This window comes from Maniola jurtina, chromosome 8, assembly GCF_905333055.1.
Source record: "Maniola jurtina chromosome 8, ilManJurt1.1, whole genome shotgun sequence".
In the NCBI taxonomy this organism is placed as follows: Eukaryota; Metazoa; Arthropoda; class Insecta; order Lepidoptera; family Nymphalidae; genus Maniola; species Maniola jurtina.
The window spans coordinates 1,634,518-1,659,598 of NC_060036.1; the positions used below are offsets into that span (position 1 = coordinate 1,634,518).

A 25,081-nucleotide genomic window follows, 5' to 3' on the forward strand; every position below is an offset into this window, starting at 1 on the left:
ACAACCTCCAACCCACTGGACTGACGACCTTAAGAAAATAGTGGGAAGTGGGAAGTTGAGAAAGGCGGAGGATCGTGTGGTGGTGCGTTCTTCGGAAGGCCTATGTCCAGCGGTGGACGCAAACAGACTGATAGATTGATTGATAGCATACTGCACCTATCTAGGTCAATGAGTTTTTGGTAGGGAAAATTGCAAAATTGCTTATGAAACACGTATTCCTTCGTAAATTAAACCAAATGCCTATTATTTATCTTGCTATTATCATACAAAAAGAATAAAATTTAATGTAAAACATTTTGTCCACAGGTCTTCACCAGTGTAAACGTGCGACAGACCATGTAGTGGAGATTCGAAAACCGAAAATATTGTTTCCAAAATCGTCCAAAATGGCCGACATTGACGAAACGAATATCGATGACGAGGTCGGGTACGAATACGACATGACGAAGGTACCCGAGATCGTCACTCCCGACGAGATGAACGAGTCCGGGTATCAGGAGGGTTCGGAGACCAGTTTCGGGGACAGGCGGGACTCTAAGGAGGGGTTCGGTGGTGAGGGGGATTCGGATAGCGGTGTTGACGGCGTTAGTAGTGGTTGCAGCACAGCGGATGACTGCCCGGTGGTGTCGATCAATGACGTGGTGGCGTACTACGACGACATTCGGCCGCGGCGGCGGCATGTGCCCCAGCTTAACTTCTACCACGTGGACATCGAGAGGATGGCGATGGACGCTGTTGTTCAGGTGAGTCTTACATTTATGAGCTGCTGATGAAATGGCTTGTACTTGAGCAGGTGTTTTCCGTTCAACGCTAATAAGAAGACCATCTTCTAGGTTGTGCCCGGGGACCCAGTTATATCTTGGAACTTGATATAGTACTCCGTAGAGAAATCTCCTTTAGAGAGATTGAGTTTTTTGTAAAATAGACTAGCGCTTGTCTGTAATTAGAGCTTTTGGCAAGTAATAATGTAATTTTGTCTGGGATGAGACATTGAAGATCCTCGCTGGAATAACCCATATGGGTACTTTAAGGTTGTTATATTGTACAATATTATATGTAATATGTAAAAAGCTGTAATATTTGGCACTTTGATCAACATATTTTTTTCTTATATCTACTCTTCTTCGTCGTTCAATCTCTGATTGTTTAATTTGTTAGCCATCATGAATAGCAATGTTAGTATTTACATAAGCGATAAATAAATTACAATAATTTGATCACTATTATGTTAGAACTTGGTAGCTGGGAGTACCAATAACATTTTGAATAGTCAAACTTGGTGAATATTAAATAAACAATTTAAAATAAACAATGCCTATGCACAAACCGTAAACTAAACAAAGCCAGCATTAAATAAATAGTTGACTAGTTACAACAAAAAGATACACAGACAGTCGAAGAAAGGTTCGCCATCAAATATTTACTTGGACATTGATCACAACTTCAAAAAGTTACGAACTCCAATTTTAACTTAGAAAAAGATCTATATAAACTGGTTAACCTATGTTTACCGTCCAGGACAAACTTTTCCATACTCACCTAGGGTTGTCAGAGAAAATAAAGAGAGCACTAATGTACTACGTCGAGAAAAAGAAGAGTTTTAAAAATAAAAGTAAGAAAACATAATAAAATTAACTCGACGATTTCTGGAACTGAAAAATTTTAATCGATAGAAGCCTAATTGTTGACATAGTGCTCAAAAATGTACTTATTAAAAGAATTGGCAGTTGAGGTACCAGTAAATACGGAAAAACAGTATGTGAAAAACTATAATAATATCATAGAACGCACAGTCTAGATAGATCAGTCGATCAGTCTGCCAGTCAGTCAGTTAGGTCTTTCAAGTTTCAACCTTTTGTCAGTTAAGTCTTTTTAACCGACTGCCCAAAAAAGGAGTGTAATATTGTAAGGGTTCTTGTATTTAAGTGAGTATGGGAGTTTATTTATTCCGCCATAACTTTTAAATTTCTGAACAGATTTCGATGTATGTGGTATTATTAGAATCCTTACATAATCCCGAATAACGCTGGCTATAATAATTTACCTAATTTTCAAAAAATATTATTTGTTACAAATACAGAAGATATAAAAATAATTTAAAATCCGACTTCCTGCTCTCTCGATTACCACGGCAGATATGGGAAGTCGGCAACCCTAGCCACCGCACTCGCAGCAGAGTTAACTTGAAAGTTATTAGACCGAGCGTTACGCAAACGAGAACTTTGTTACAAAACGCTTTATTTAAGCCGGCGTGTGTCGGTGCCTTTCTCTTCGCTATCATGAGCTCTATCGACGTTTACTCTCATAGTCTGTATACGAGAGATGGGCGTCGTTGCTACTTTTAAATCATTTTCATTTGGTGAAATCATTAGTTTTCTTCACAGTGATTTCTCATGCGTTTTTACACGCAGGGATTTAAGGGGAGGGTGGTAACTAAGCCTCCGCTGCCCGTTCATCAGTCTGTTTATCAGCGTCAGTGAGGTATCTTATGAACCGTTATAGGTGGAGAGCGGAAATCACAGAATGTGTATTTCTATCACCGCTATAACAACAACTATTAAATATTTCAAAATGGCCGCCATGCAAATGTCTTGTACAATAGTATGGAAGCCTTCTTGTGTAAGTCCGGCTCGCACTTGTCCACTATTTAATTTTTCTCACTTACAATGGTTTGCTACATTAATGTCACAAGAATTTCTGAGTAAGATCAAAAGCGCGAATATTTCATGGGTTTTGACAAAAGTGAACTTTAGCGCCTTAAGTCTTTTCTCAGGTCGATGAACGTTCACATGTGAAACAATAAAGCGGGTAATAATTTTTCAACTTTGTGAGATTCTTCTTCATGATTTTCACAGGCTATTTTAAGCTAGGTAGCAAGTGTTATAAAATAAAAAGACTTCACATGATTTTGCACATGCTACCTTTGAAATGGTCTACCACCTCTGTATAGACTGGATTTGTAACACTTCTGTTCATAATGTGACCTAAGTTCACATTATTATTCGCTTCATTTGAATTTATATTTAAGTATCAACAGTTTTGTTTGCGGCTTTGTCAGTTTGCAGAATCTTTTATTTCCTAGTTGACCTCAGCAACAGTTGTTGTAATCCAGTTAATAGTTTGTGTGGCCATTCCGATCTTGGGCCAGCATGATAGACTATGGCCAAACCTTTCTCATTCTGAGGGAGACTCGTGCTCAGTAGTGAACCGGCGATGGCTTGATGATGAAGATAACTTTTTTTTAAATAAAATAACAAGCAAACGTGCAAGCCGGTCACCTGATGTTTATTGATCGCCGTCCATGAACATTTGCAGCACCAGAGGTACCACCGATGCGTTGCCGGCCTTCCTTATTACAACTTCTTTTTAGGCCGATGACTTATTGCAAAGTCGTTTTTAGGGTTCCGTACATGAAGAGTGCCAACAAGATCCTATTACTAAGCCTCCGCTGTCCGTCTGTCTGTCCGTCCATCCGTCTGTCTGTTAGCGGGCTGTATCTCGTAAACCGTAATAGGAGGGTTGAAATATTCACAGGCCTTGTCGCTTTGAAGCGATCTCTACCAGCGAACCAGGTTGAAGAGGATAAGATGATTAGTGAGGAAGGGTTTAGGATGTACATACATTGTCAAGGAATATTAATTTAACCATCATTAAATTAACTAGTTAATTTAAATAATTAATGGAGGTATGTTTGAATGGAAGATTCCCCAAACTTAATCTACGAAATTCATTTACATTTGAGATCCCGCCATTGAATATTTAAACGAGCTTATATACATTGAAGCCAGCTCTAAAATATTACTCTATACAAATTTACTAAAATATTATTCGTGTACCTACCTAGAGAGCTTAGCCAATTAATACCATTAGAATTGTATAGGCGTTACTTTGCCATTAGAATTACCAACTTTTAAAATTGTCATGGATAAATTAAAGATTCATGATTTTCGCACCTTAACAAGTCGGAAAAAATCCGCTTGCATCCCGGATACGGATATAGGCTACTTTTTATTCCGGAAAACCAAAGAGTTCCAACGAGATTTTTAGAAATCTAAATCCAAGCGGCTGGCATACCTAAGTCTAGTTAAAAATAGTTAAGTTTATTTATATTCCATTTCAAGTTAGTCCTTGACTGCGGTCTCACCTGATGGTAAATGATCATGCAGTCTGATGGTAGCGGGGTAATTTAGAAGGAAGGTGGCGGTTTTCATTACGCCCATAAGTACGCCTTATCAGTTTCTAATACGGCATCATACCAGAGCACTAAATCGCTTGGTGGCACGGCTTTACCGATAGGATGGCAACTCGCCACGGCCGTAGCTTCCCGCCAGACCAGACCTATAAATTGTAAATTAAAAAAAATACTATATTTACTCGTACTATACCTATAGTCACACTAATATTATAAAGGCGAAAGTTTGTATGTGTGTGTGTGTGTGTGTGTGTGTGTGTGTGTGTGTGTGTGTGTGTGTGTATGTTTGTTACTCCTTCACGCAAAAACTACTGGGCGGATTTGGCTGAAATTCGGAATGGAGATAGATAATATCCTGGATTAGCACATAGGCTACTTTTTATCCCGGCAAACCAAAGAGTTCCCACGGAATTTCAAAAACCTAAATCCACGCGGACGAAGTCGCGGGCGTCAGCTAGTAAGAAATAAGAATTTGTCGATTGCATTACAATGCGTCGAAATGATGATTGTGAGGAATCTATGATTGCATTCGGAATGATGATTTTCAATTATCGGTATATAACTAAAGTTGCAAAAGAGGAAAAAGGTCGAGTAACATTTTGCGGTACAAAAATACAATCTCTAAGTGATGCATCGAGACGTATTACATAACAACCCTCACCATTCCATTCTCGGTCGTAACTAGGGTTGTCTATATTTTTCAGCTGACAATCACACTATAATATTATAAAGGAGAAAGTTTGTATGTGTGTGTGTGTGTGTGTGTGTGTGTGTGTGTGTGTGTGTGTGTGTGTGTGTGTGTGTGTGTGTGTGTGTCTGTGTGTGTGTGTGTATGTTTGTTACTCCTTCACGCAAAAACTACTGGACGGATTGGGCTGAAATTTAGAATGGAGATAGATTATATACCTAAGATTATACCTTGGATTAGCACATAGGCTACTTTTTATCCCGGAAAATCAAAGAGTTCCCACGGGATTTTTGAAAAACCTATATCCACGCGAACGAAGTCGCGGGCATCAGGTAGTTTATTATAGTATTTTTCCGAATCACTACTCATATAACTTTTTTTAATTTTTTTTTCAAAACTTACATCTATTATGTAAGGACTAAGTATTTGTGATCATTTTTTCTGAATGTTTCTGTTGTTTTTTTTGTATGTATTTGTTGTGTTTTGTACTGTGTACTGTGTTTGCGCTATGGTAGAATATGTATTTATTTATTATAAATGCGAAAGAGTGTTTGTTTGTTACTTTACCTTCAATCATGCCTTAACGATCGAGGTGTTTTTTTGCATAGTTATAGTAAAAGATCGGGAGAGTGAAATATGCTACTTTTTATTCCGGAAAATCAAAGAGTTCCAGCGGGATTTTTTATAAATTTAAATCCAAGTGCACGGTGTCGTGGACATCATCTACACGTTTTTGGTACAGAGACAACTTGCATTGCAAGTATGTGTATAGGTTAATTTTTATATCCTGGAAAATCAAAGAGTTCCCACAGGATTTTTAACAACAATCCACGCAGACGAAGTCGCGAGCTTCATCTAACATTATTATTATTAGTACGGTTGGCAACCCTACTCTTGACCGTTGCTTAATCACAAAGTGAATTTAATATGCTAATTTAGTATGTTACTTTACATTACATAGCTCTCGTATTACCGCTAAAACATCTGATTCTTTATTTGCTCGTTTGTTTTTATTTTTTTTCTCACAGATAAAAAGGTTCGTGAACAAAAAGGTTTCATACCAGTTTAATACGCTATTCTATGGCTATTCTAATTTCTATGGCTATTCACATTACATAATATTATAATAAGTTTTATTGGCTTATTCCGAAGCTTACATGCAAGCATGAACATTACAGATTTACTTGCATAAAATTAAACTGGCTGTTTGCTGTGGGCTTCTTCTAAGACCAAGGTTTGTAGGTTTTTTTTAGGGTTCCGTTACCGCAAATGGAAAAACGGAACCCTACTAGAATCACTTTATTGTTTGTCTGTCCGTCTGCCGTGTCTGTCAAGAAAACCTATAGGGTACTTCCTGTAGACCTATATCATAAAATTTAAAAGGCAGGTAGGTAGGTCTTATAGCACAAGTGAAGAAAAAAATCTGAAAACCGAATTTGTGGTTACATCACAAAAAAAAAGTTAGTGTTCATGAACAAATAAATAATAATATAATTAGTATTAAAAGAGTAGCTCTTGTTCGATAGTACGGAACCCATCGTATGCGAGTCCGACTCGCACTTGACTGATTTAATTATTATAGTTAATTTTATTAATGAAGTGCCATTTTTTTCTGGATTTTGAAATTCCATACAAACTATTCCAAGAACTAATTCAAACTATTCCATATTCAAATAGTTTGCTTTTACAAGGTGTTATTGAGTATTCCACTCGATGTAATACGAGTGTTTTGCCATCGCGTGGGTTATGTTACCACAGAACATAATATAATAATAGGGTACTATGAACTTTGGACCTTGACCTGGTCAAACGTTTTATGGTACTATTTCATGTCTGTCATCTTTAAGCTCTTCAAGGTAAGTGCTCCACCCATTGCCACCAATCTGTGAAATATCAGCGCTTATTGATCATGATCATAATTCCTAGTTGAATTAATGTAGCAAATGATTTTAAATGCAAAAAAACCGGCCAAGTGAAAAATTGAAACACATTTTAATTTTTTTTTCTGTGATGTAACCACAAATTCACGCTTTTCGGATTTTTCCCTTTACTCGTGGTTGTGTCAGTTGTTGGATTTATAAGATGATGTAGCGGTGATAATTAATTACGTAAACTTAAAACTAAAGCTACGAGGGTTCCGAACGCGCTCAGGTCTGAGAAGACCCCACAACAAACTCAGCCGGATATTCTTTTAACTAACATTTTATTTTACTGGCGGGACATACTTAAGAAGGAGATGCGTGATTTGAGAACAACTCGAGCATGCTCTCACAGCCTGAGTTAAGGCAACCATGGAGAGAGCACTCTTAAATGTTGTATAGACATGAGTTAGGTATTTAAGACGGTGCATTTGTCGCGATCGTCACTTTGCAATTGGGCATCCATTGTAAGGTCTACATCTCCTGAGGATGCTCCGGTGTAGGGGCGAAACGTGCTTCTAGTGTTTTTGGGAATTGTGTAGTTTTTTGGTGGTGGTGCGTATTGCTTGCTTGGTGGCTGGCTTCTGCCACACACACAACAATAGATTTGTTTGGTTTAGAGGATTATAACATAAGCTTTTGATTTCTTGTATAGCACTCTTAAAATGCCCATCGAATGGCACATCGCTAGTAACTTGTGTAACCGATTGTTGCACGCGCGAAACCTTATTGTAGCGAGTATTATGTGCGTGAAAAATCGATAGCTCGCGTAGGCGGATGTACTCAAGGGCACATGATGTTTATTCAACACTTTGCTATCGTATCTAGTTGTTTTAAGTGCGACACTCAGCTTTTTCGACCTTTTTTGAGGCTTTGACATAGTTTTGCATTGGTTACGTGGGTGTATCTGTGAGAGATTGTATATATACATTATACATATACATTATACACCCATTGTATATTGTGCTCAGTAGTGGGTTGTACATGGCCAACGAGCCTCCTCTCAGACTACGAAGATTATAAGACCATAATCTGACATGCTGGCCAAGTGTGAATTCATGTGGATGTGAATTTGGAGTGTACTGTCTCATAAGTACAATGCTGGAAGAGAAAAGGAAGTGAGTCCAGAAACATATGGGAGCCATAATTGAAAGAAAAGAGAAAGATGAAAAAGAAGGAAGATGAGCCAGACCGCGGCAGTTATGGTAGGCCAATAAGGCGGGAACATTATTGCTTGGAGAAAGGAGGGGTTTTTAGTCGGTAGGAGTCCGGCACTATCCGATTCGAATGTCATGAGGATTTTCTCCTACTAAGCGCGGAAAAGTGTGGATTCGCAGACTTCACACACCTCTGGAGAACGTTATGGAGTGTCTTCATAATCTCAAAAGGCGTATGAATTGCACTACTGGACAGGAGTAGGTACGACAATACTGGCGTTGCACTATTGTCGTACCTACTCCTAGCACAAGCCTGACGCTTAGTTGGAGAGGAAAGGCGAATATTAGTCATTTAACATGGCTAATATTCTTTTTTAATAAAAAAACAAACAAAATAAAATCTGTGGAGATCTGTATGGTTGGTTTTTTCACTTTTAAGGGTGCGTGCCCGTAATAAAATAATATATAGCCTATTGTTACTCAAAAATATAGTAGCTTTCCACTGGTGAAAGAATTTTCAAAATCGGTTCAGTAGTTCCAGAGATTGCCCCCTACAAACAAACTTACAAACTTTACCTCTTTATAATATTAGTAGGTATAGATAATATAGAGAAGCAGGAAATAATAGCAAGCAATGCACAGGCAGTGTCCTAATGTGATCGTTTGCTAATTTGATTACGTTGCACACGTGTGACCCCGCGGCGGCGCCTCGCCACGCATACTTGCGGGCTTCGCTGAAAACACGCCGAAAATATAATATTCCCTAAATTACTATATTAAGCTATACAGACAGGTTTTATGGAATTTTTACGTTAGTTAATATCCTCTTTGTAACTTGGTACTTGTACGGAATTTGCATGCAGTGTTTACTTTTAAATGATTTAGCATAGTCTGAGCATGATAGAAAAACCAATGTATTTTATTATAGTTGTTTATGTTAAATCGCTAGTAAATTTTTAATAAAAAAAAATTAAAAAAATACTCCAGATGATAGGTAGTGAAAAATACCTCTTTAGAGTTCCGTACCCAATTAGGGTGCCTTCAAACCCATCTCACTCTTTGAGAAGACCCGTACTGAGAGGAGCCGGCGGTGGGTTGATCGTGATGATGATCCGAAAGATGCCAACGGAGCCATATTAATAGAGCCACTGTCCGTCCGTCAGTCGGTCCTTCCGTCTATCCGTCTATCCGTCGTCTGTGAGCGGGAATATCATGAACCGTTTATAGGTACAGAGTTGAAATTTTCACAGAGTGTGTAGACTGACATATCGCTATAACAATAAAAATCTCAAAATGGCCGCTATTTAAATTAAAAACAATTAACTGACTCGTATGTGACCGGCCTGTTAGGGTACCGTACCTCAAAAGGAAAAAAGGAACCCTTATAGGATCAATTCTAACCTTTTGTAACCTGTCATTTGTGTTTTGTGGTGCAATACATACATACATACATACTTCTTTGTCTATCTGTCCGTCTTATATCAAGTAAAGGAAAAAATCCGAAAGTCGTGAATTTATGGTGGCATGTATCCCAAAAAAAAAAAATTGAAATGTGTCCACGAAAAGAATCACATCACACTTCACACTAATCACACTAATATTATAAAGGAGAAAGTTTGTGTGTATGTGTGTGTGTATGTGTGTATGTTTGTTAGTCCTTCACGCAAAAACTACTTGACGGATTTGGCTGAAATTTGGAATGGAGATAGATTATTTATCCTGGATTAGCACATAGGCTACTTTTTATCCGAAAATCGAAGAGTTCCCACGGGATTTCGAAAAACCTAAATCCACGCGGGTGAAGTCGCGGGCATCGGTTAGTAATTTACTAAATCACATATTATATTGTGTAGTCTAATAAAAGTGTTAGGTATATCTTGTACGATGGTACGAAACCCTTCGTGTGCGAGTTCGACTCGCACTTGACCTTTTTTTTTAAATCCTCTATTCTTATCGGGTTTAACTTCATACTTCACATTCCTTTGCCGCCGCAGAGGTCAATGTCACTTAGGTACAAAACCGACAATAGGGAAAACCCTAGGGCTAGCCGGATTGTATAGGTAGGTACCTAGACTAGGTAGCTCCCGTTTACCTGTCTGCGCGGTTTGCCTAAGACCTGTTTTGCAAGTAGGCAGTCCCGTATTATCAACGGCCCCTCCTAGCTGTGCCTAGGGGCCCGGCGGACATCCGAGGCAAAATTTCAAACTATGATACTGGTCGCACTAAAAAGTGAAATAAATCAGCTTTTTCAATACTTAATACGCTGCTCAAAACCTTTCATCATACACATATTGTGTATGATGAAAAAAAATATTTTTTTTAATAAAAAAAAATAGCGAACAAACGAGCAGATGAGTCACCTGATGTCAGGTGGTTACCGCCGCCCATGAACATTTGCAGCGCGCCGATACGATGCTGACCTTTCAGGAATTTGTTTTGTCCGGCCCTTGAATAACCCCATCTTGTAATCTAGTGGGAACACCGCCGATTGAGTTGATTCCACAGTTTCCATGTGCGTGAAAAAAAAGATCTGGCACAACGGGCGGTCGAAGTACACCAGGCACCCAGGTGGTGAAGTGTAGAAAAAACTGGTCAAATCCGCGTCAAAATACGTATACCATATGTTCCATAGCCATACTAGTTGTTAAAATCTTTGGTGCTCATTATTTCTTAAACGTAATGATGAACCCTTATTTTAAATGAGGAACCCTTAGTTTTGTCTAGTCCGTCTGTCTGTGTGTCACACCATATTAAAATCAACTATAAGGGCTGTAAGGTTGAAATTTAATTCATTTATAGAAATCAATCATTCACAGAACATAATAATAAATTGTTATTCGAAAAAGATTGTCCAAAAAATTTTGTTAAAAATACCAATCGCATTCAACAAAATTTTCATTGAGTGTGTATTAATCGCATTCAACAAAAAAATTGTTGAATGCGATAGGTATTTTTATTTAAAAATGCCTATCACAAAAATTTTTACAGTCCTTATAGTTGATTTTAAAATGGCTGTGACACACAGACAGACGGACTAGACAAAATCAAGAGTTCCTCATTTTACCATGGAACCCTGAATCCTGATAAGGCAAAGTTTAATTTAAATAAATAATAAAACAGAGATTAATCTTTACTCATTTTGTACTCTATTTGAACTTAATTGAAAAGGGGTTGCCCAAAGTTTGCATTACCTAAGATCTTCTAAGTACATTTAATCCGGCCCTGGAACATTGGAAGTAAGAGACAGGTTCAACGGCCGGTATAAAGCTGTATACACACCTGTGTAAGCCACACCAGTAGATTTTTATGTTTTACTTTTTTCTCTGAAGACTAGTAAAAACTAGACATGTGGAGAGGTTTCCGTATAACCCTAAAAATTAAGATTTTTATGTAAGTTATACATTTATAAAAGGAGAAACTGACCAAAGGATCTAAAAACTTGAAACTTTGCATGTAAGTTTGCTTTTTAATAAAGGATTTTCAGAAATTCATCCCAAGCAAGGCCGTGGTGATTTTTTAAAACTCAGTGAGCCATCCGAAATCTACTTACTTTGTATAAAACTAAATAATTCCCGCGACTTCGTTCATATTTATTTAGGTTCTTAAAAATCCCGTGGAAACTCGTTGTTTTTTCAGGATATAAAGTTCTTTTGTTTCTGTACAGGTCTTTAACAGTTAGATAATTACCTATATCTATTATCTATGCAAAAAATCTACAGGCTATAGGCTTTTTAACCCCCGACCCAAAAAGAGGGGTGTTATAAGTTTGACGTGTGTATCTGTGTATCTGTCTGTGGCATCTTAGCTCCTAGACTAACCGATTTTATTTTATTTTTGGTTGAAAGGTGGCTTGACCGGGAGTGGTCTTAGCTATAATCGATATAATAATAAAGATTAGCTATAATAATAAAGAAAATCGGTTCAGCCGTTTGAAAGTTATCATCTCTTTTCTACTTACTGTATTTCACTTGTCGGGGGTGTTATAAATTTTTAATTTACAGTGATGATGCACCCTGCCAGTCTGTCTAGAAGGTTCCTATTCACATTTCACAGTTCTTTGATTGAAGGCAAGTACAAATAAAATTATAATTAGCGGTCAAAAGATTTTTAAGCAGGTTGCAATTCGGTAGCGTAAGTGTAGGCATAGCTTTATATTATTGTAAACACATGTAGCCACCCGCTTGTAGTATTGCAATTTAATTCAATATGCAGATTATTAGCCTAGTAGCATAGTGTAAATAGCTGAACGGCGAGGTTTAATGTACGAACCACTTTTAAACTGTTATTGCATACAATTGTGTAATAGCTTGCGTTCTATGCTTTGCTTGCAGTGATAAAATGGTAATTTAAATTTTAAATGCTAAACTTTATAGGTTGGTTTTACTTACTTTGAATTATTCAGGTTGTAATTTAGAACGAAGACAAGTGATAGTACTGACGATTACTAATAAAATTACCATTTTTTTTTTCAAAATGTATTTTTTATAAGTTCGCAATGTATCTATACTAATAAATAAAATTGGAGTGTCTGTCTGTAATTTCGAAATAACTACCGCATATTAAGGTCATATGGTTATTTGAACGATACTATAACTGAATCACACGTTTTTAAAATTTTTGTCTGTCTGTCTGTCTGTCTGTCTGTCTGTCTGTCTGTCTGTCTGTCTGTCTGTCTGTCTGTCTGTCTGTCTGTCTGTCTGTCTGTCTGTCTGTCTGTCTGTCTGTCTGTCTGTCTGTCTGTTTGAAAAGGCTAATCTTGGGAACGGCTGAACCGATTTTGACAGGATTTTCACAGACAAGTAGAGAATTGACCAGGGAGTAACATAGGCTACTTTTTTAACCGACTTTCAAAAGGGAGTTGTGTTTTTCTACCTATGTACACCGAAATCTCCGAGATTTCTGAACCGATTTGCGTCATTTCTTTTTTAATCGATAGAGGAACTTTGCGACATTGTTTCATAAAAAATTTGGAGTCCAACTCCTCAATCCTGATGCTGCAGGGGATCTGACCAATCCACGCGGGCGAAGCTGCGGGCATCAGCTAGTTGCAAATAAAACATTTGATTGACGCTAGAGGACAACGAATGTTGCGTAGATAGGTGCCGCGTGGTAGGCGAGGTATTCAAAATTACCGGCCGTGGGACGTACCAAATTTGGTGACCCCTAGTTTTGCACGCTATACATTGCGGATTTGAAATCGAAGAAGACAAGCGATTCTAGGCTACCTAACGTCAAATTTAGGTTTTTAAAGATCCCGTGAGAACTGTTTGATTTTCCGGGATAAAAATTTGCCTATGTCCGTCCCCAGGAAATAAGCTAACCCTGTACCTTTCATCAGAATCGGCTGAACTATTGGGCGGTGAAAATGTAGCAGACAGATAGACAGACACACTTTCGCATTTATTATATTAGTATGAAAGTATGGATTGAGCTTGTAAATAGTTCCTCGTAGATCCAATTTGTTCATAGTCGACAGTATTGTCTCGTCTGTGAGCACACTTACCCACATGGCATTTCACATTTCTCCTCCTAAACACCAAACGATCAATTTCTTCACCGTATATTTATCGGCAACATTACCACAAACACGAGAACAACATTACTGCACCATTAAAATGCGCTTTAAGCCAAATCGACTCATTATTAACTATATCTACTTCATTTTGTGGAATTACTCTAACTTATCGACTCGTTCGTTTTCATTTGGTGTTGCGTAATGAAATAATAAAAACTCCTTGCCAAAATTATTACTTTTCTGACCCTGGTTTCCGAGAGTGGAAGTTTTGAAAACTGGTGGGGGTAATATTTCTGAAAATCCTGAAACCCGTTCATCATTTTAAATCGAAACCCCAAATACAAATTTTCATGGATAAGTACTTGAAAAATTCGGACCTTTCATTCCCTGTTTAACCCCCTTGGGGATAGAGTTTCCAAACATCCTGAAATAGGTATTTCTTTATCTTTTAAGCGTGAGCAAATTAGGAATTTTTTAAAAAGTTTTACAAACCGTATACTTTTTGTGACATATCATGAAAAGGCTTGTTGTGAAGGTCTCAAATAATTTAATTAAGTAGGTACTTATTATGTATATTTTTTATAATAAATAGCTTTAAAGTTATGAAAATTGTATGTATGTCGTAAAATAACATGGTAAATCTTAACTACAAACTTGTACATATTCATCATATGAAACCCTCTCCACTCGAGTTCAACTCGCACTTGTTCGATTTTATTCTAGTTTCTGTAGATTTAATGAATGTTATAATGTTAAGAAATTCAAACTAACGCGAACACCAGTAACCTAATATACAATAGTAATAATAGTACCTATTCACCTTCAAATTTTCTCGAACACTTTGTCTCATTAAGGCCATTGTCAAACAAATCGTGGCTATTGCTATTTCCAAATTATTTATTATAGTTCATTGTATGATTTCTCCACCGAATGTTACCGCTTTTCGTCGCTTATAAAATAACAGCTATCTTATGTCCGCGACTTCGTCCGCGTGGACTACACAAATTTCAAACTTCTATTTTACCCCCTTGTGGGGTTGAATTTTCAACAATCCTTTCTTAGCGTCAACGTCATAATAGCTATAGCTGCATGACAAATCCGTCCAGTAGTTTGAGCGGTGCGCTGATAAATCAGTCCTTCAGGTAGTCAGTTTTTCCTTTTATATATATTTTTAGACCAGCTGATGTCCGCGACTTCGTTCGCGTGTATATAAGACTGTTTTTTTTAAATCCCGTAGGAACTTTTTAATTTTACGGGATAAAAAGTAGCCTATGTGATAATCCAGTGTATAACCCATCTCCATTCTAAATTTCAGCTAAATCCGTCTAGTAGTGTTTCTGTGAAAGAGTAACAAACATACACACATACACACAAACATTTACCTTTATAATATTCGTGTGATTGTATGATTTCGTCACTGAATGTCGCCGTTTCGTCGCTTATTAAAATAATGAACGCCAATAAAACGAGCGTGTGCATTCATTCTGATGGTGCGAATCACGATTTTTGCATTATATCCGAGTAATCGTGATGTCGTGTGGGTTTAAGGCATTGGGACGTTGGATAGCGGGAATCTAATTAAAGTAACAAGGCTCAATTTCTATCCATAGCCTCATCAGAATATAAAAACAGGCACAGTAGCCCGACGCCTTTAATCTCGTGGTAAATGACGACACGACACTCTTCAATATACAATAGGTCCCGGAATTACTGGGGCCGTCTCGGGTTCCTTTGCCGCATGATTGTTCTGTCTAGACGGCTTCATCGAACCTCTGGTAGGTAATAACTTACTATCCTTATTCTGTGGTATCATGATCAATCCATCATATTAATTAAACTAATTATTGTTTTTAAAAAAAGAATATTAGCCATGCTAATCATTACTAATACTCCCCTTTCCCCTCCAATTAAGATTAAAGCTTGTGCCAGGAGTGGGTACGACAATAGTGCAACGGGTGGGGTTTGAACCGCCGACCTTTCGGAATTCAGTCCGCTCCTCAACCGTTGAGCTATCGAGGCTCTAAACACTGAGCTATTACACTGATCGCGAGCTTATTTATTTATATTATTTTACTTTCATCTAATACCTTCTACTATCTCAACACTTTGGTCAAATCGATCAGTTTCAATTCTTCTGTCCGATCTGCCCTAGCTATGGACCTGGTTCTTGCTCGACAGCTAGGTTTCAGATAAGGACTAAAGAAGATACTCGGATGATAAACCCTTTCCTAGGTTTCCGCAAGTGGTATATAATCCAAACTAATTTAACTCTTTTATTGCTATAACTAGCTGTGCCCGCGACTTCGTTCGCGTGGAATAGTGACTTTTCGGGCAGCGTGATTCTTTAAATTGACATAACTTTTTTATTTATGAACCGATTGACATGAAATAAACACTAAATGTTAAGTGAAGCTTACTACAATATATTAGTGAAAACCGTATCTAAATCGAATAAGCCGTTTCTGATATTAGCGTGCACAAACACACTGACAAACAGACAAACAGACAAAAAAAAAATTAATTATAATTTCGGGTTCGGCATCGATATAACAACAACCCCTGCTACTTTTTTTTAATATATTTCCATTGTACAGACACCACTTTTCTACAATTTTATTATATGTATAGATAGTGATAAACAATAAATAATTACTTAAACTTAAAACTGAAGCCACGAAGGTTCCAAACGCGTCCAGAAATAAATGAATCTTATGACACCTACTTTTTCATTAAAGAAAACTTGGGGCTATAGTAAAGTGCAATAAACTGTTGCGTTATAATAATTTTCCATCCGGCTCCTTTGAGCACTCTTTAATAATAAATTCTGAAGTGTCAGCATGGTGGGAACTTGATTGCGATGCAATTTTTCCTATTAAAACAGCGGTCTTTGTTCTACATTAAGGCGAATGCTGACAATAAATAAAAGCCACTGTACTATATCCAAGGAAAAAGTTAGTAGGTGGCTCTCTCTGTTACGTAATTCCATATAAATGACAGAGACAAAAATCTCAGCGTTAACTATTTCAGTCTCGAACCAATCACAAACATATTTTCAAAAACCATTCGGAATTCAATTCAATGTTTTCAAAAAACATTCAAAATTCACATAAAAACATAATTTCGTTTGCGATTGGTTGGTGACTCAAAATGGTTAACGCACGCTAAATTTTTCTCTCTGTCATTGGTATGAGACATATACTAAATTCTTTCGGTGGATTGAGTATACCTACAACAATGTCGCCTGGTTATCGGTCTTTCATCGGATTTATTATGGAGAGTTCGCTCAACACTTTACTTTGTTTCACCTTCACCATTGTATCATAAAACAGCGAATAATAATTTTTCTTATTTGAAAATGGTGCCATACAGACGCCATTGCATTTTTTTCAAAAAAATTATAGTCAGTGTCACTCGGGATGATGTAACGATACCCCACACATACAAATCTTTTCAGGTATAAGCTTATGGTGGAATAAATTTTTATCTCGGAAAATCAAAGTGTTTCAACCTAAACTGATCTAGCTAGTAGAAGTCAGAGCTTAAGTCTAGTATTTAGTGCAGTCCACTTAAGTACAGTAAAAAAAATAAATCGGGATGGTTCGCCTTAATGCAGCGTTGCACGCGTTTCATAATTCACATTGATTATTTTTTTCATTTCATTCAAGTAAGAGGTTGTTATAAATAACAACGAAATTAAATATGAAAATGGATTTATCATTTTTAATTGAGTATATTTTGTTCGTGAAGTTAATAGGGCTCTCTCCGTCACTCGTTTCATACAAGCGTAGTTCCAATTTCATTTGAATATTAAGCAACCAAAGTCCATGAAATTTTGCAGACATATTCTAGAAACTAATATCTGTGTCTGTGGTGTTTTAGATTTTTCTAAAAATATGTAGTTTTAAAATTACAGGGGCTCAAAGATTTTTATGAAGTTTTTAAGACCGCGTAACTTTGAAACCGAATATTTTAACAGAAATCTGAAAAACCACAGACATAGATATTAGTTTCTAGAATATGTCTGCAAAATTTCATGGACTTTGGTTGCTTAGTATTCAAATGAAATTGGAACTACGATTGTATGAAACGAGTGACGGAGAGAGCCCTCTTAATAGTGCTAATTCAGTTCTACCACTTCCATTGCCAGTTTTTAAAGTAACAAGTCAAATCAAATCAAAATTTATTAATCACACTAATATTATAAGGGCGAAAGTGTGTGTGTATGTGTCTATGTGTGTGTATGTTTGTTACGCCTTCACGCAAAAACTACTTTGACGGATTTGGCTGGGAATGGAGATAGATAATATCTTGGATTACATATAGGCTAGGATATAATAAATCTTCATTCCCAGCCAAATCCGTCCAGTACTTTTTGCGTGAAAGAGTAACAAACATCCATACATCCATCCATACATACAAACTTTCGCGTTTATAATAAGTACTAGTAGGATTTAGGCCTCATTCGTACGACAGCTTTTTTAACGTCCGTTAAAAAAGCGTTTCAAATAGAACAAATGCATTCACAAGTATCTGTTCACACGTCAACGCTTTTTTAACGCGCACTTTGTATGTTCAGCGCAACGCCGGGTTTTAACGCAACGCTTTTTTAACGCTCGTGCGAATAAGGGCGAGCTACACTGCTGCCATGACGGCCCGCGTCACATATCTAGTTGTTTCATAGCCTTAGTTATTTGACGCCTGCCAGTGTTGGTGAATAAAGGTTTTGTTACAGGTTTCAAAACTGTACCAATGTCTGCTCCGCTCATCGCTCCGCTTATAACAACGCCTACCGTTTGCCACGTGTCATTATAAGGGCCCGCGCCACGTGTTGCAACATTACTTAGAGTGCATAGTGTATGGCGAAACCATAAATAAATCTGTATTAAGAGGACTAGCTGATGCCCGCGACTTCGTTCGCGTGGATGTAGGTTTTTTAAAATTCCCGTGGGAACTCTTTGATTTTCCGGGATAAAAAGTAGCCTATGTGCTAATCCAGGGTATAATCTATCTCCATTCTAAATTTCAGCCCAATCCGTCCAGTGGTTTTTGCGTGAAGGAGTAACAAACATACACACACACACACACATACAAACTTTCTCCTTTATAATATTAGTGTGATTCATAGCCCCTGAGTCATTTGTGAGCAATTTTGACCACTTTTTTGTTAATCCTTTACCCAACTACGGCAAAGCCGAAAGGAAGGGTTATGATTTTGGCAGTCTATGTATTTACTAGGTTTGTAGGTACTTCAACTTGATCACAATTATGTTCACACTAATTCATTTACAGCGTGTTTGATAAATCATACAGAATAGAAATGTTTTTTATTCAAATAAACAAGCACTTTTGTATCGTCAAATACATAGGGTTCGGAGTGCATTTTCTATCGAGGAAACTAGCAAGAAACTCGGCGGTTGCTCTTTTTAAAATTTGATATAAGTACAATCTTATGCCGTGTATAAAAGTAATTGCAGTCTTCAGTAAAGTAGGCAGCAGCTGCAGATCAAATCCACGCTCTTTTATCATTTCCATGAACTTGGATTGTGTAATATGCTTGTTTCAGGGCATGCTTTTTATAGATTTTTGAAACTTGTGTGGAGGCAAGTCTAAAACTGATTGCGGAATTTTGTTATAAAAGATTATAATATTGTGGGAAAAAGACTAGGACTTTCTTGAGGCGGAACGTTTTTGAATCTAGAATTTCTGTGCTCAGTAATTCAATCCGTTTTAAATCCGACGTGTTTCACTCCTAACCATAGTGGAAAGAAAAGAAAGAAAACTTTTTTTATTAGGTCACTGTAATACTACAATGTATCTTAAAACTAATCGAGTTATACTACATAATATTATACTTATGAGCTAAAATGTACTAAAATGAATGTGTCACATGTGACCAAACATAGGTCTCCCACTCAGCATAATGCTGCAGCAAGCTGCAGCGCTGGTTTTCAGTGGGAGCCTAAAAAAGTGAGGTCACGGACCATGAGATACTTAAATACAAATAATTTAGTTTCGACAATATCCATACTATAATATTATAAATGTGAAAGTGTGTCTGTCTGTCTGTCTGCTACGCTTTCACGGCTCAACTGAACCGATTTTAATGAAATTTTGTACAGACTTAGGATACATTCCGAGGAAGGACATAGGCTACTTTTTATCCCGAAAAAAAAACAAACAGTTCCCGCGGGATTCCTAAAAACTCATCCGCTTGATCGATCGAGTAGCTTCCTGTGGCACCTAAATATTTCACAGTCATTTTCTAAGCTATCAAGGCATATCAGCTTTAACTAGTAAATAGAAGAGTAATCTGTGTAAGTAGTGAGGTCGAATGTCAATAGGTTATTGTAAGAATTTCAACCTGTCATAGGTCACGCATTTTATTTATTTGTATAAACTGTGTTGACCAAAGACCACTTATGTTATTGCTCCACGATATGTTACATACATACTGATAGCCTTGTGGTTAAGACGTTGACCTCATTTTCCGGGGGTCGAAGGTTCGATTCCGGGTACGCACCTCTAAAGGAGGTTGGCGAATTTTGACCCAGCATTTTTAAAAACCGTTCAGATTCAGAAATCATTTAATTTTAATAATATTTTTCAGAGTATTTTTCTGTGTAAGCCTGATACTTTTAGAAGATGGGGATCAAAAATATGATTTATTTTATAATTCACAAGTACACATTATAAATAAACGTTACATGGCAATACAAGTGAATATCTTTTTTCTCCCAACTTTATTTGATAGACTTTGATGAAGTTTTTCCAAGTTCTTGAAGTTTGATTCGTGAACGTGGGCTTGAGGCTCACGGTTCTGTTAGTTTGGGTCTGAAACTCTATGGAATTCGCTAATCTCCTTTTCAGAGTTATATCACATGCTCTAACGGTGAAAATGCGTGAGAATTTTCCATAATGTTCTCAAAGGTATGTGAAGTCTACGAATAAGTACTTGGCCAGCGTAGTGACTATGGTCAAAACGCAAAACCCTTTAGAGAGTAGACCTGTACACAGCGTTGTGCAAGCTGAATTGCATTTTATTGCGTTGTAACAAGAATTGATATTTATTTAAACGTCTTTGCGAAGTGAGCCTTTTGTACTTCTTACTTGGCCCTCGACTTCATCCGTGTGGATTTAGGTTTTTAAAAACCCCTTGGGAACTTTGATTTTCGGGGATAAAAAGTTGCCTAATTATTTGCTTCCTCGGGACGTAAGCTAGCTCTGTACCTGTCATCAAAAGTCGTATAACTGTTGCTAACAGACAGACAGACACACATTTTCGCATTTATAATATTAGTATGGATTCTGTGGTTTTAGCTCGAATAAGTAATATTTAAAAGCATTTCTTAGTCTCAAGCCATGGATCAGGCTTACATTTCCTAGTAATAAATTAAACGTTTTATGATTGCTTTACAAAACTTAATTAACGGATCCGCTCGAAAGCAATCTGGGTGGTTATTGCGTAACGCAATCGCAGTCGCAATCAGTATAGATTTTGATTTTGACACCCAAAGGCGATGGTGATGGTCGGTTTAGAAAATGGACTATTGTAATTGTAATTACTAAGACAATGAATGTGGCTAATTCTGTTGTATCTCTTAACTAAAATGGCAGATCTTAATGTATTCCTATATTGATTCCTATACCTTTCATAACGCACTCTGTGGAAATGGATAACACTACATTTCGTTTGAAGATTGTATACAAACTTACTATTTATTGAGCGGCCGTTTTAATTATGCGTTTTTGACATCCATCAGTTACGTATACGTCTTTCACGTCTTAACTATTAGGCTATCACTGCTTTTTAACCCCCGGCCCAAAAAGATCTGTGTATCTGTCTGTGGCATCGTAGCTCCTAAACTAATGAACCGATTTTAATTTAGTTTTTTTTTGTTTGATAGGTGGCTTGATCAAGAGTGTTCTTAGCTATAATCGAAGAAAATCGGTTCAGTTGTTTGAAAGTTATCAGCTCTTTTCTAGTTTTTCTTATAGAGATTTTTGTGTCGGGGGTTTTTTAAATTTTGAGTTATAGTTATAACATACCTATTAGGTACTAGCTTATGGCCGCGAATTCATCCACGACTACACTATTATAAAAAATCTAGATATATTTTGAATGAAGTTGGCAGTGGGAGACGTCAAGCGTTCTGATTGGTCAATTCCTTTTCAACCATCGTTTTCAACATCGGAAACGGGCCAATCAGAGGCGGCCTCATAATCTAACGACCAGTGAAATTGTCAAAATATCATTGCCTTACAATATTAATGTAGTGACCCCGTGACATTATAATGACACTAAATCAGAACGTTAAATTGCAAAAATAAAGTCGATTGACAATCTACCGTTTAATTATAATATCACTAGTGAGATTGTAATATCACGGCTTTGACCACCTGCGACATATATATAGGTTAACTATTTAAGTACCTACTTAGGGATTTGATAAATAAGATAAAACTTTTATTTAAAAGCTTGATAAACCTCTTTCAAGCGAACTTGAAATCCTGATTATGTTTATCGAATAATCGATATTGATTTCAGCGTTTTGTTTACAATAACTTATTGATTTTACTATTTTATATCTATCTATTATTAGGTAGGTACATACAAAATGTCATAAATAGGGCAATTGGAAATAGCAAAAATCACTTAACAATTTTGATGGAATGAAAACAAACGAACAAATTGAATTAAAACCTTAAAAGCTTTTAACAATAATTTTGGATACTTTTGGAGATTGTTTTCTAAAGGATAGACTCATCATGCATCGGTCTGACTTACCTACCTACTATTTTATTGTGATGACTGATGATATTTCACAATAGCGTCATGAGTTCACGACCTTCATTGTAATGACTGGGTACTTGCATAAAAAGTAGTTAAATACACCAATTTCATTGTTTGGGTTATTCTCTAGAAATCGGTGAATAATAAAGGATTCGTCATAAACCAGGTAAACATAACATTACAATAGGTAGGTAATTAGGTATAGCAGGCCATTGAAGGTCAAAGGTATATTTAATTTAAAAATTCCCCGGAGAACTCTGATATTCCGGGGTAAAATAAAGCCTCTGTTCCTCTCTGGCCACTACCGAGACCTCCTACCAGACACAACCACAAACCATACTTAATACTTTCGTACCCAAATTTTATTTCTTCGCTAAACAACTTTTGTTAGCTGCAATAAGTATTAATCACTCTTACAAAAAAAGTATGTATTATATAGAAAAATATCTAAGTCTTCAGGTCGTCATATTCTGAAAGACCGTGAGGTAGGTCACGAGTTTTCTTGTCAACATAAACTTATACAATCAAAATTAAACCCTATTTCATATAGTATAGGGCTGAAATTTAGCTTTTCTGTAGAACTTATATCTGCGATCACTCCCATGTGCATTTTCAAACTTTATTTGAACGTAATAGAGTTCAAAGTGGCTTTTTAATAAGATTTGGAACCCAAAACTGTTTCTAAAATGTCACACGACTTTACTATATCCGTCTGACATCTTCAAAGTATTCTGGATGCAAGCCAAATTGTTGATGGATTTGATAGGGTTTTTGTTTTATTATGGTGGTACAACTTACAATGTATCTGTCGTAGGCAAATGAGGATATCAGTGATTTCGCGAAATTCCTAGCCGGGATATCGAGAAATCCCGAAAGAAGACTCAGACTCCTGGGAGGCTTCGGGCGTGGTTAGTTACCACTCCACTGGCAAAGCCGTGGCGCCAAGCGATTTAGCGTTCCAGTACGATGCCGCGTAGAAACCGAAGGAGTATATGGACTTAATTAAACTGCCATATGCTTTCCAAGTTAGTCCACTTAAATCATCTGGATCTGGACTGGATCATCACTTACCACCAGGTGAGATCGCAGTTGAGAGCTAGATTATAACGAAATAAAAAAAAAGGATTACCCTATTGATTACGTCATAACACCCAACCGAATCCGATCAATCCGTTTTCTTTTTTGTTACCTGACATTTGTGTTTTGTGTTGCAATAAAGCATATACACACATAGTACACAATACACAAACATACAGACAGACGTATACATAAACATACATTCTCACGCAAATTTAGGTTTTTTTAAAATCCCATGGGAACTCTTTTTTTAGATTTTCCAGGTTAAAAAGGAGCCTATGTCCATATCGGGGATGCAAGCCATCCTACCTTTCGTTATCAAAATCGGTTTAGTGGATGGGCTGTGAAAAGGTAGGTAACAAACAGACAAACAGACACACATTTATAATATTAGTATGGACTATGGAGTATGGATATGGATAGTATGGATTACTCATACTCCAAAAAAAATAAACTATTCAAATAACGAGTATGGTGTAACATTCACAATTTACCGCCCGCCCGCCCACTAGGTAAAGAGCGTGTAAAACTAAGGCGGGCGGTATACGTCGCAAACAGATTTTCATTTATATAATATGAATAAAAGTATAATCTTGAATTTCGCTCGAGATATGTGTTTTTGTTATTTTCTTCAAAGGCACTTAAACTTATTTCAATAGAAGTAGAACGAGAAAAGTGTTCTTAATCGACTTCATAAAGGAGGTGTATTCCGTATGTAAGTACGTGATTTTCTCGATAGAGTCGATAAACCAATGACCCGATATTGATAATTTTTAGGGTTCCGTACCCCAAAAGGAAAAATGGAACCCTTTTTCACTTTGTTGCCTGTCTGTCTGTCTGTCCGTCTGTCGTGTCTGTCAAGAATACCTATAGCGTACTTCCCGTTGACCTAGAATCATAAAATTTGGCAGAAAGGTAGGTCTTATAGCACAAGTAAAGGAATAAATCCGGAAACCGCGAATTTGTGGTTACATCACCTTTATACCACATTTCTGATTGATTTATCGTGCAAAATGTCGGAAAAAATGCCCGAGTACGGAACCCTCGGTGCGTGAGTCTGACTCGTACTTGGCTGGATTTGTTATTCAAATATACTTTTACAAAACGCTTCCAACTCGTTAAATGAATTTACAAAGTGGTTTGGTAGGCTTTTTGCCAAAAATAACCAGCAAATGGGAATCAAACCCAACACTGCTTGCTTGCAAGGCCGCCGTTTGCATCGCTAAGCTAAAGGGGTCGATAATATTAGCAATTCGCAATTTGAATTCTAGCGGTAATTTTACAAATCGGCTTATTCCTGTTATTACTATCATACAACACTGTAGAGCCACGTATTTATTACTGACCTATGTACTTTTAAAACAGTTAAATGTATAAATACATAGGTCAGTAATAAATACTTAGTGGTGTAAATAAAATAAAGAAAAAAAACGGCTAAGTGCGAGTCGGGCTCGCTCACCGAGCGTTCTGTACATTTATGTGTAACTTTTTTTTCCTATGTCCAGCAGTGGACGTCTGTCGGTTGATGATGATGAAATATCGATAACTTATCGTCAAGTTCAAAGTTATAATGAAAAATCCTACTAAGTATAATGTTTAAAGGGGTTATTTAAGACTTAGGAAAGCTTGGGAATGAGTAGCTTAACAGCTTTGATAGTTCTAATACTTGTAAGTGATTTTGTGAAGTGGTGACGATAACAAGGTGAAGTTGAAAACTAAACGCGACTGCGATCGTCTTAATA

General features: G+C 37.0%; 1 protein-coding gene across 1 annotated transcript in view; it reads left to right on the plus strand.

Annotated features, from left to right (window-relative positions):
• The first annotated feature begins 476 nt into the window (after positions 1 to 476).
• LOC123867690 overlaps positions 477 to 25,081 on the plus strand; it is a 60,048-nt gene continuing 35,443 nt past the window's right edge. Inside the window, exon 1 of the mRNA XM_045909871.1 lies at positions 477 to 743. Coding sequence (XP_045765827.1) covers positions 477 to 743 — 267 coding nt within the window. The remainder of the gene's footprint in view (positions 744 to 25,081) is intronic.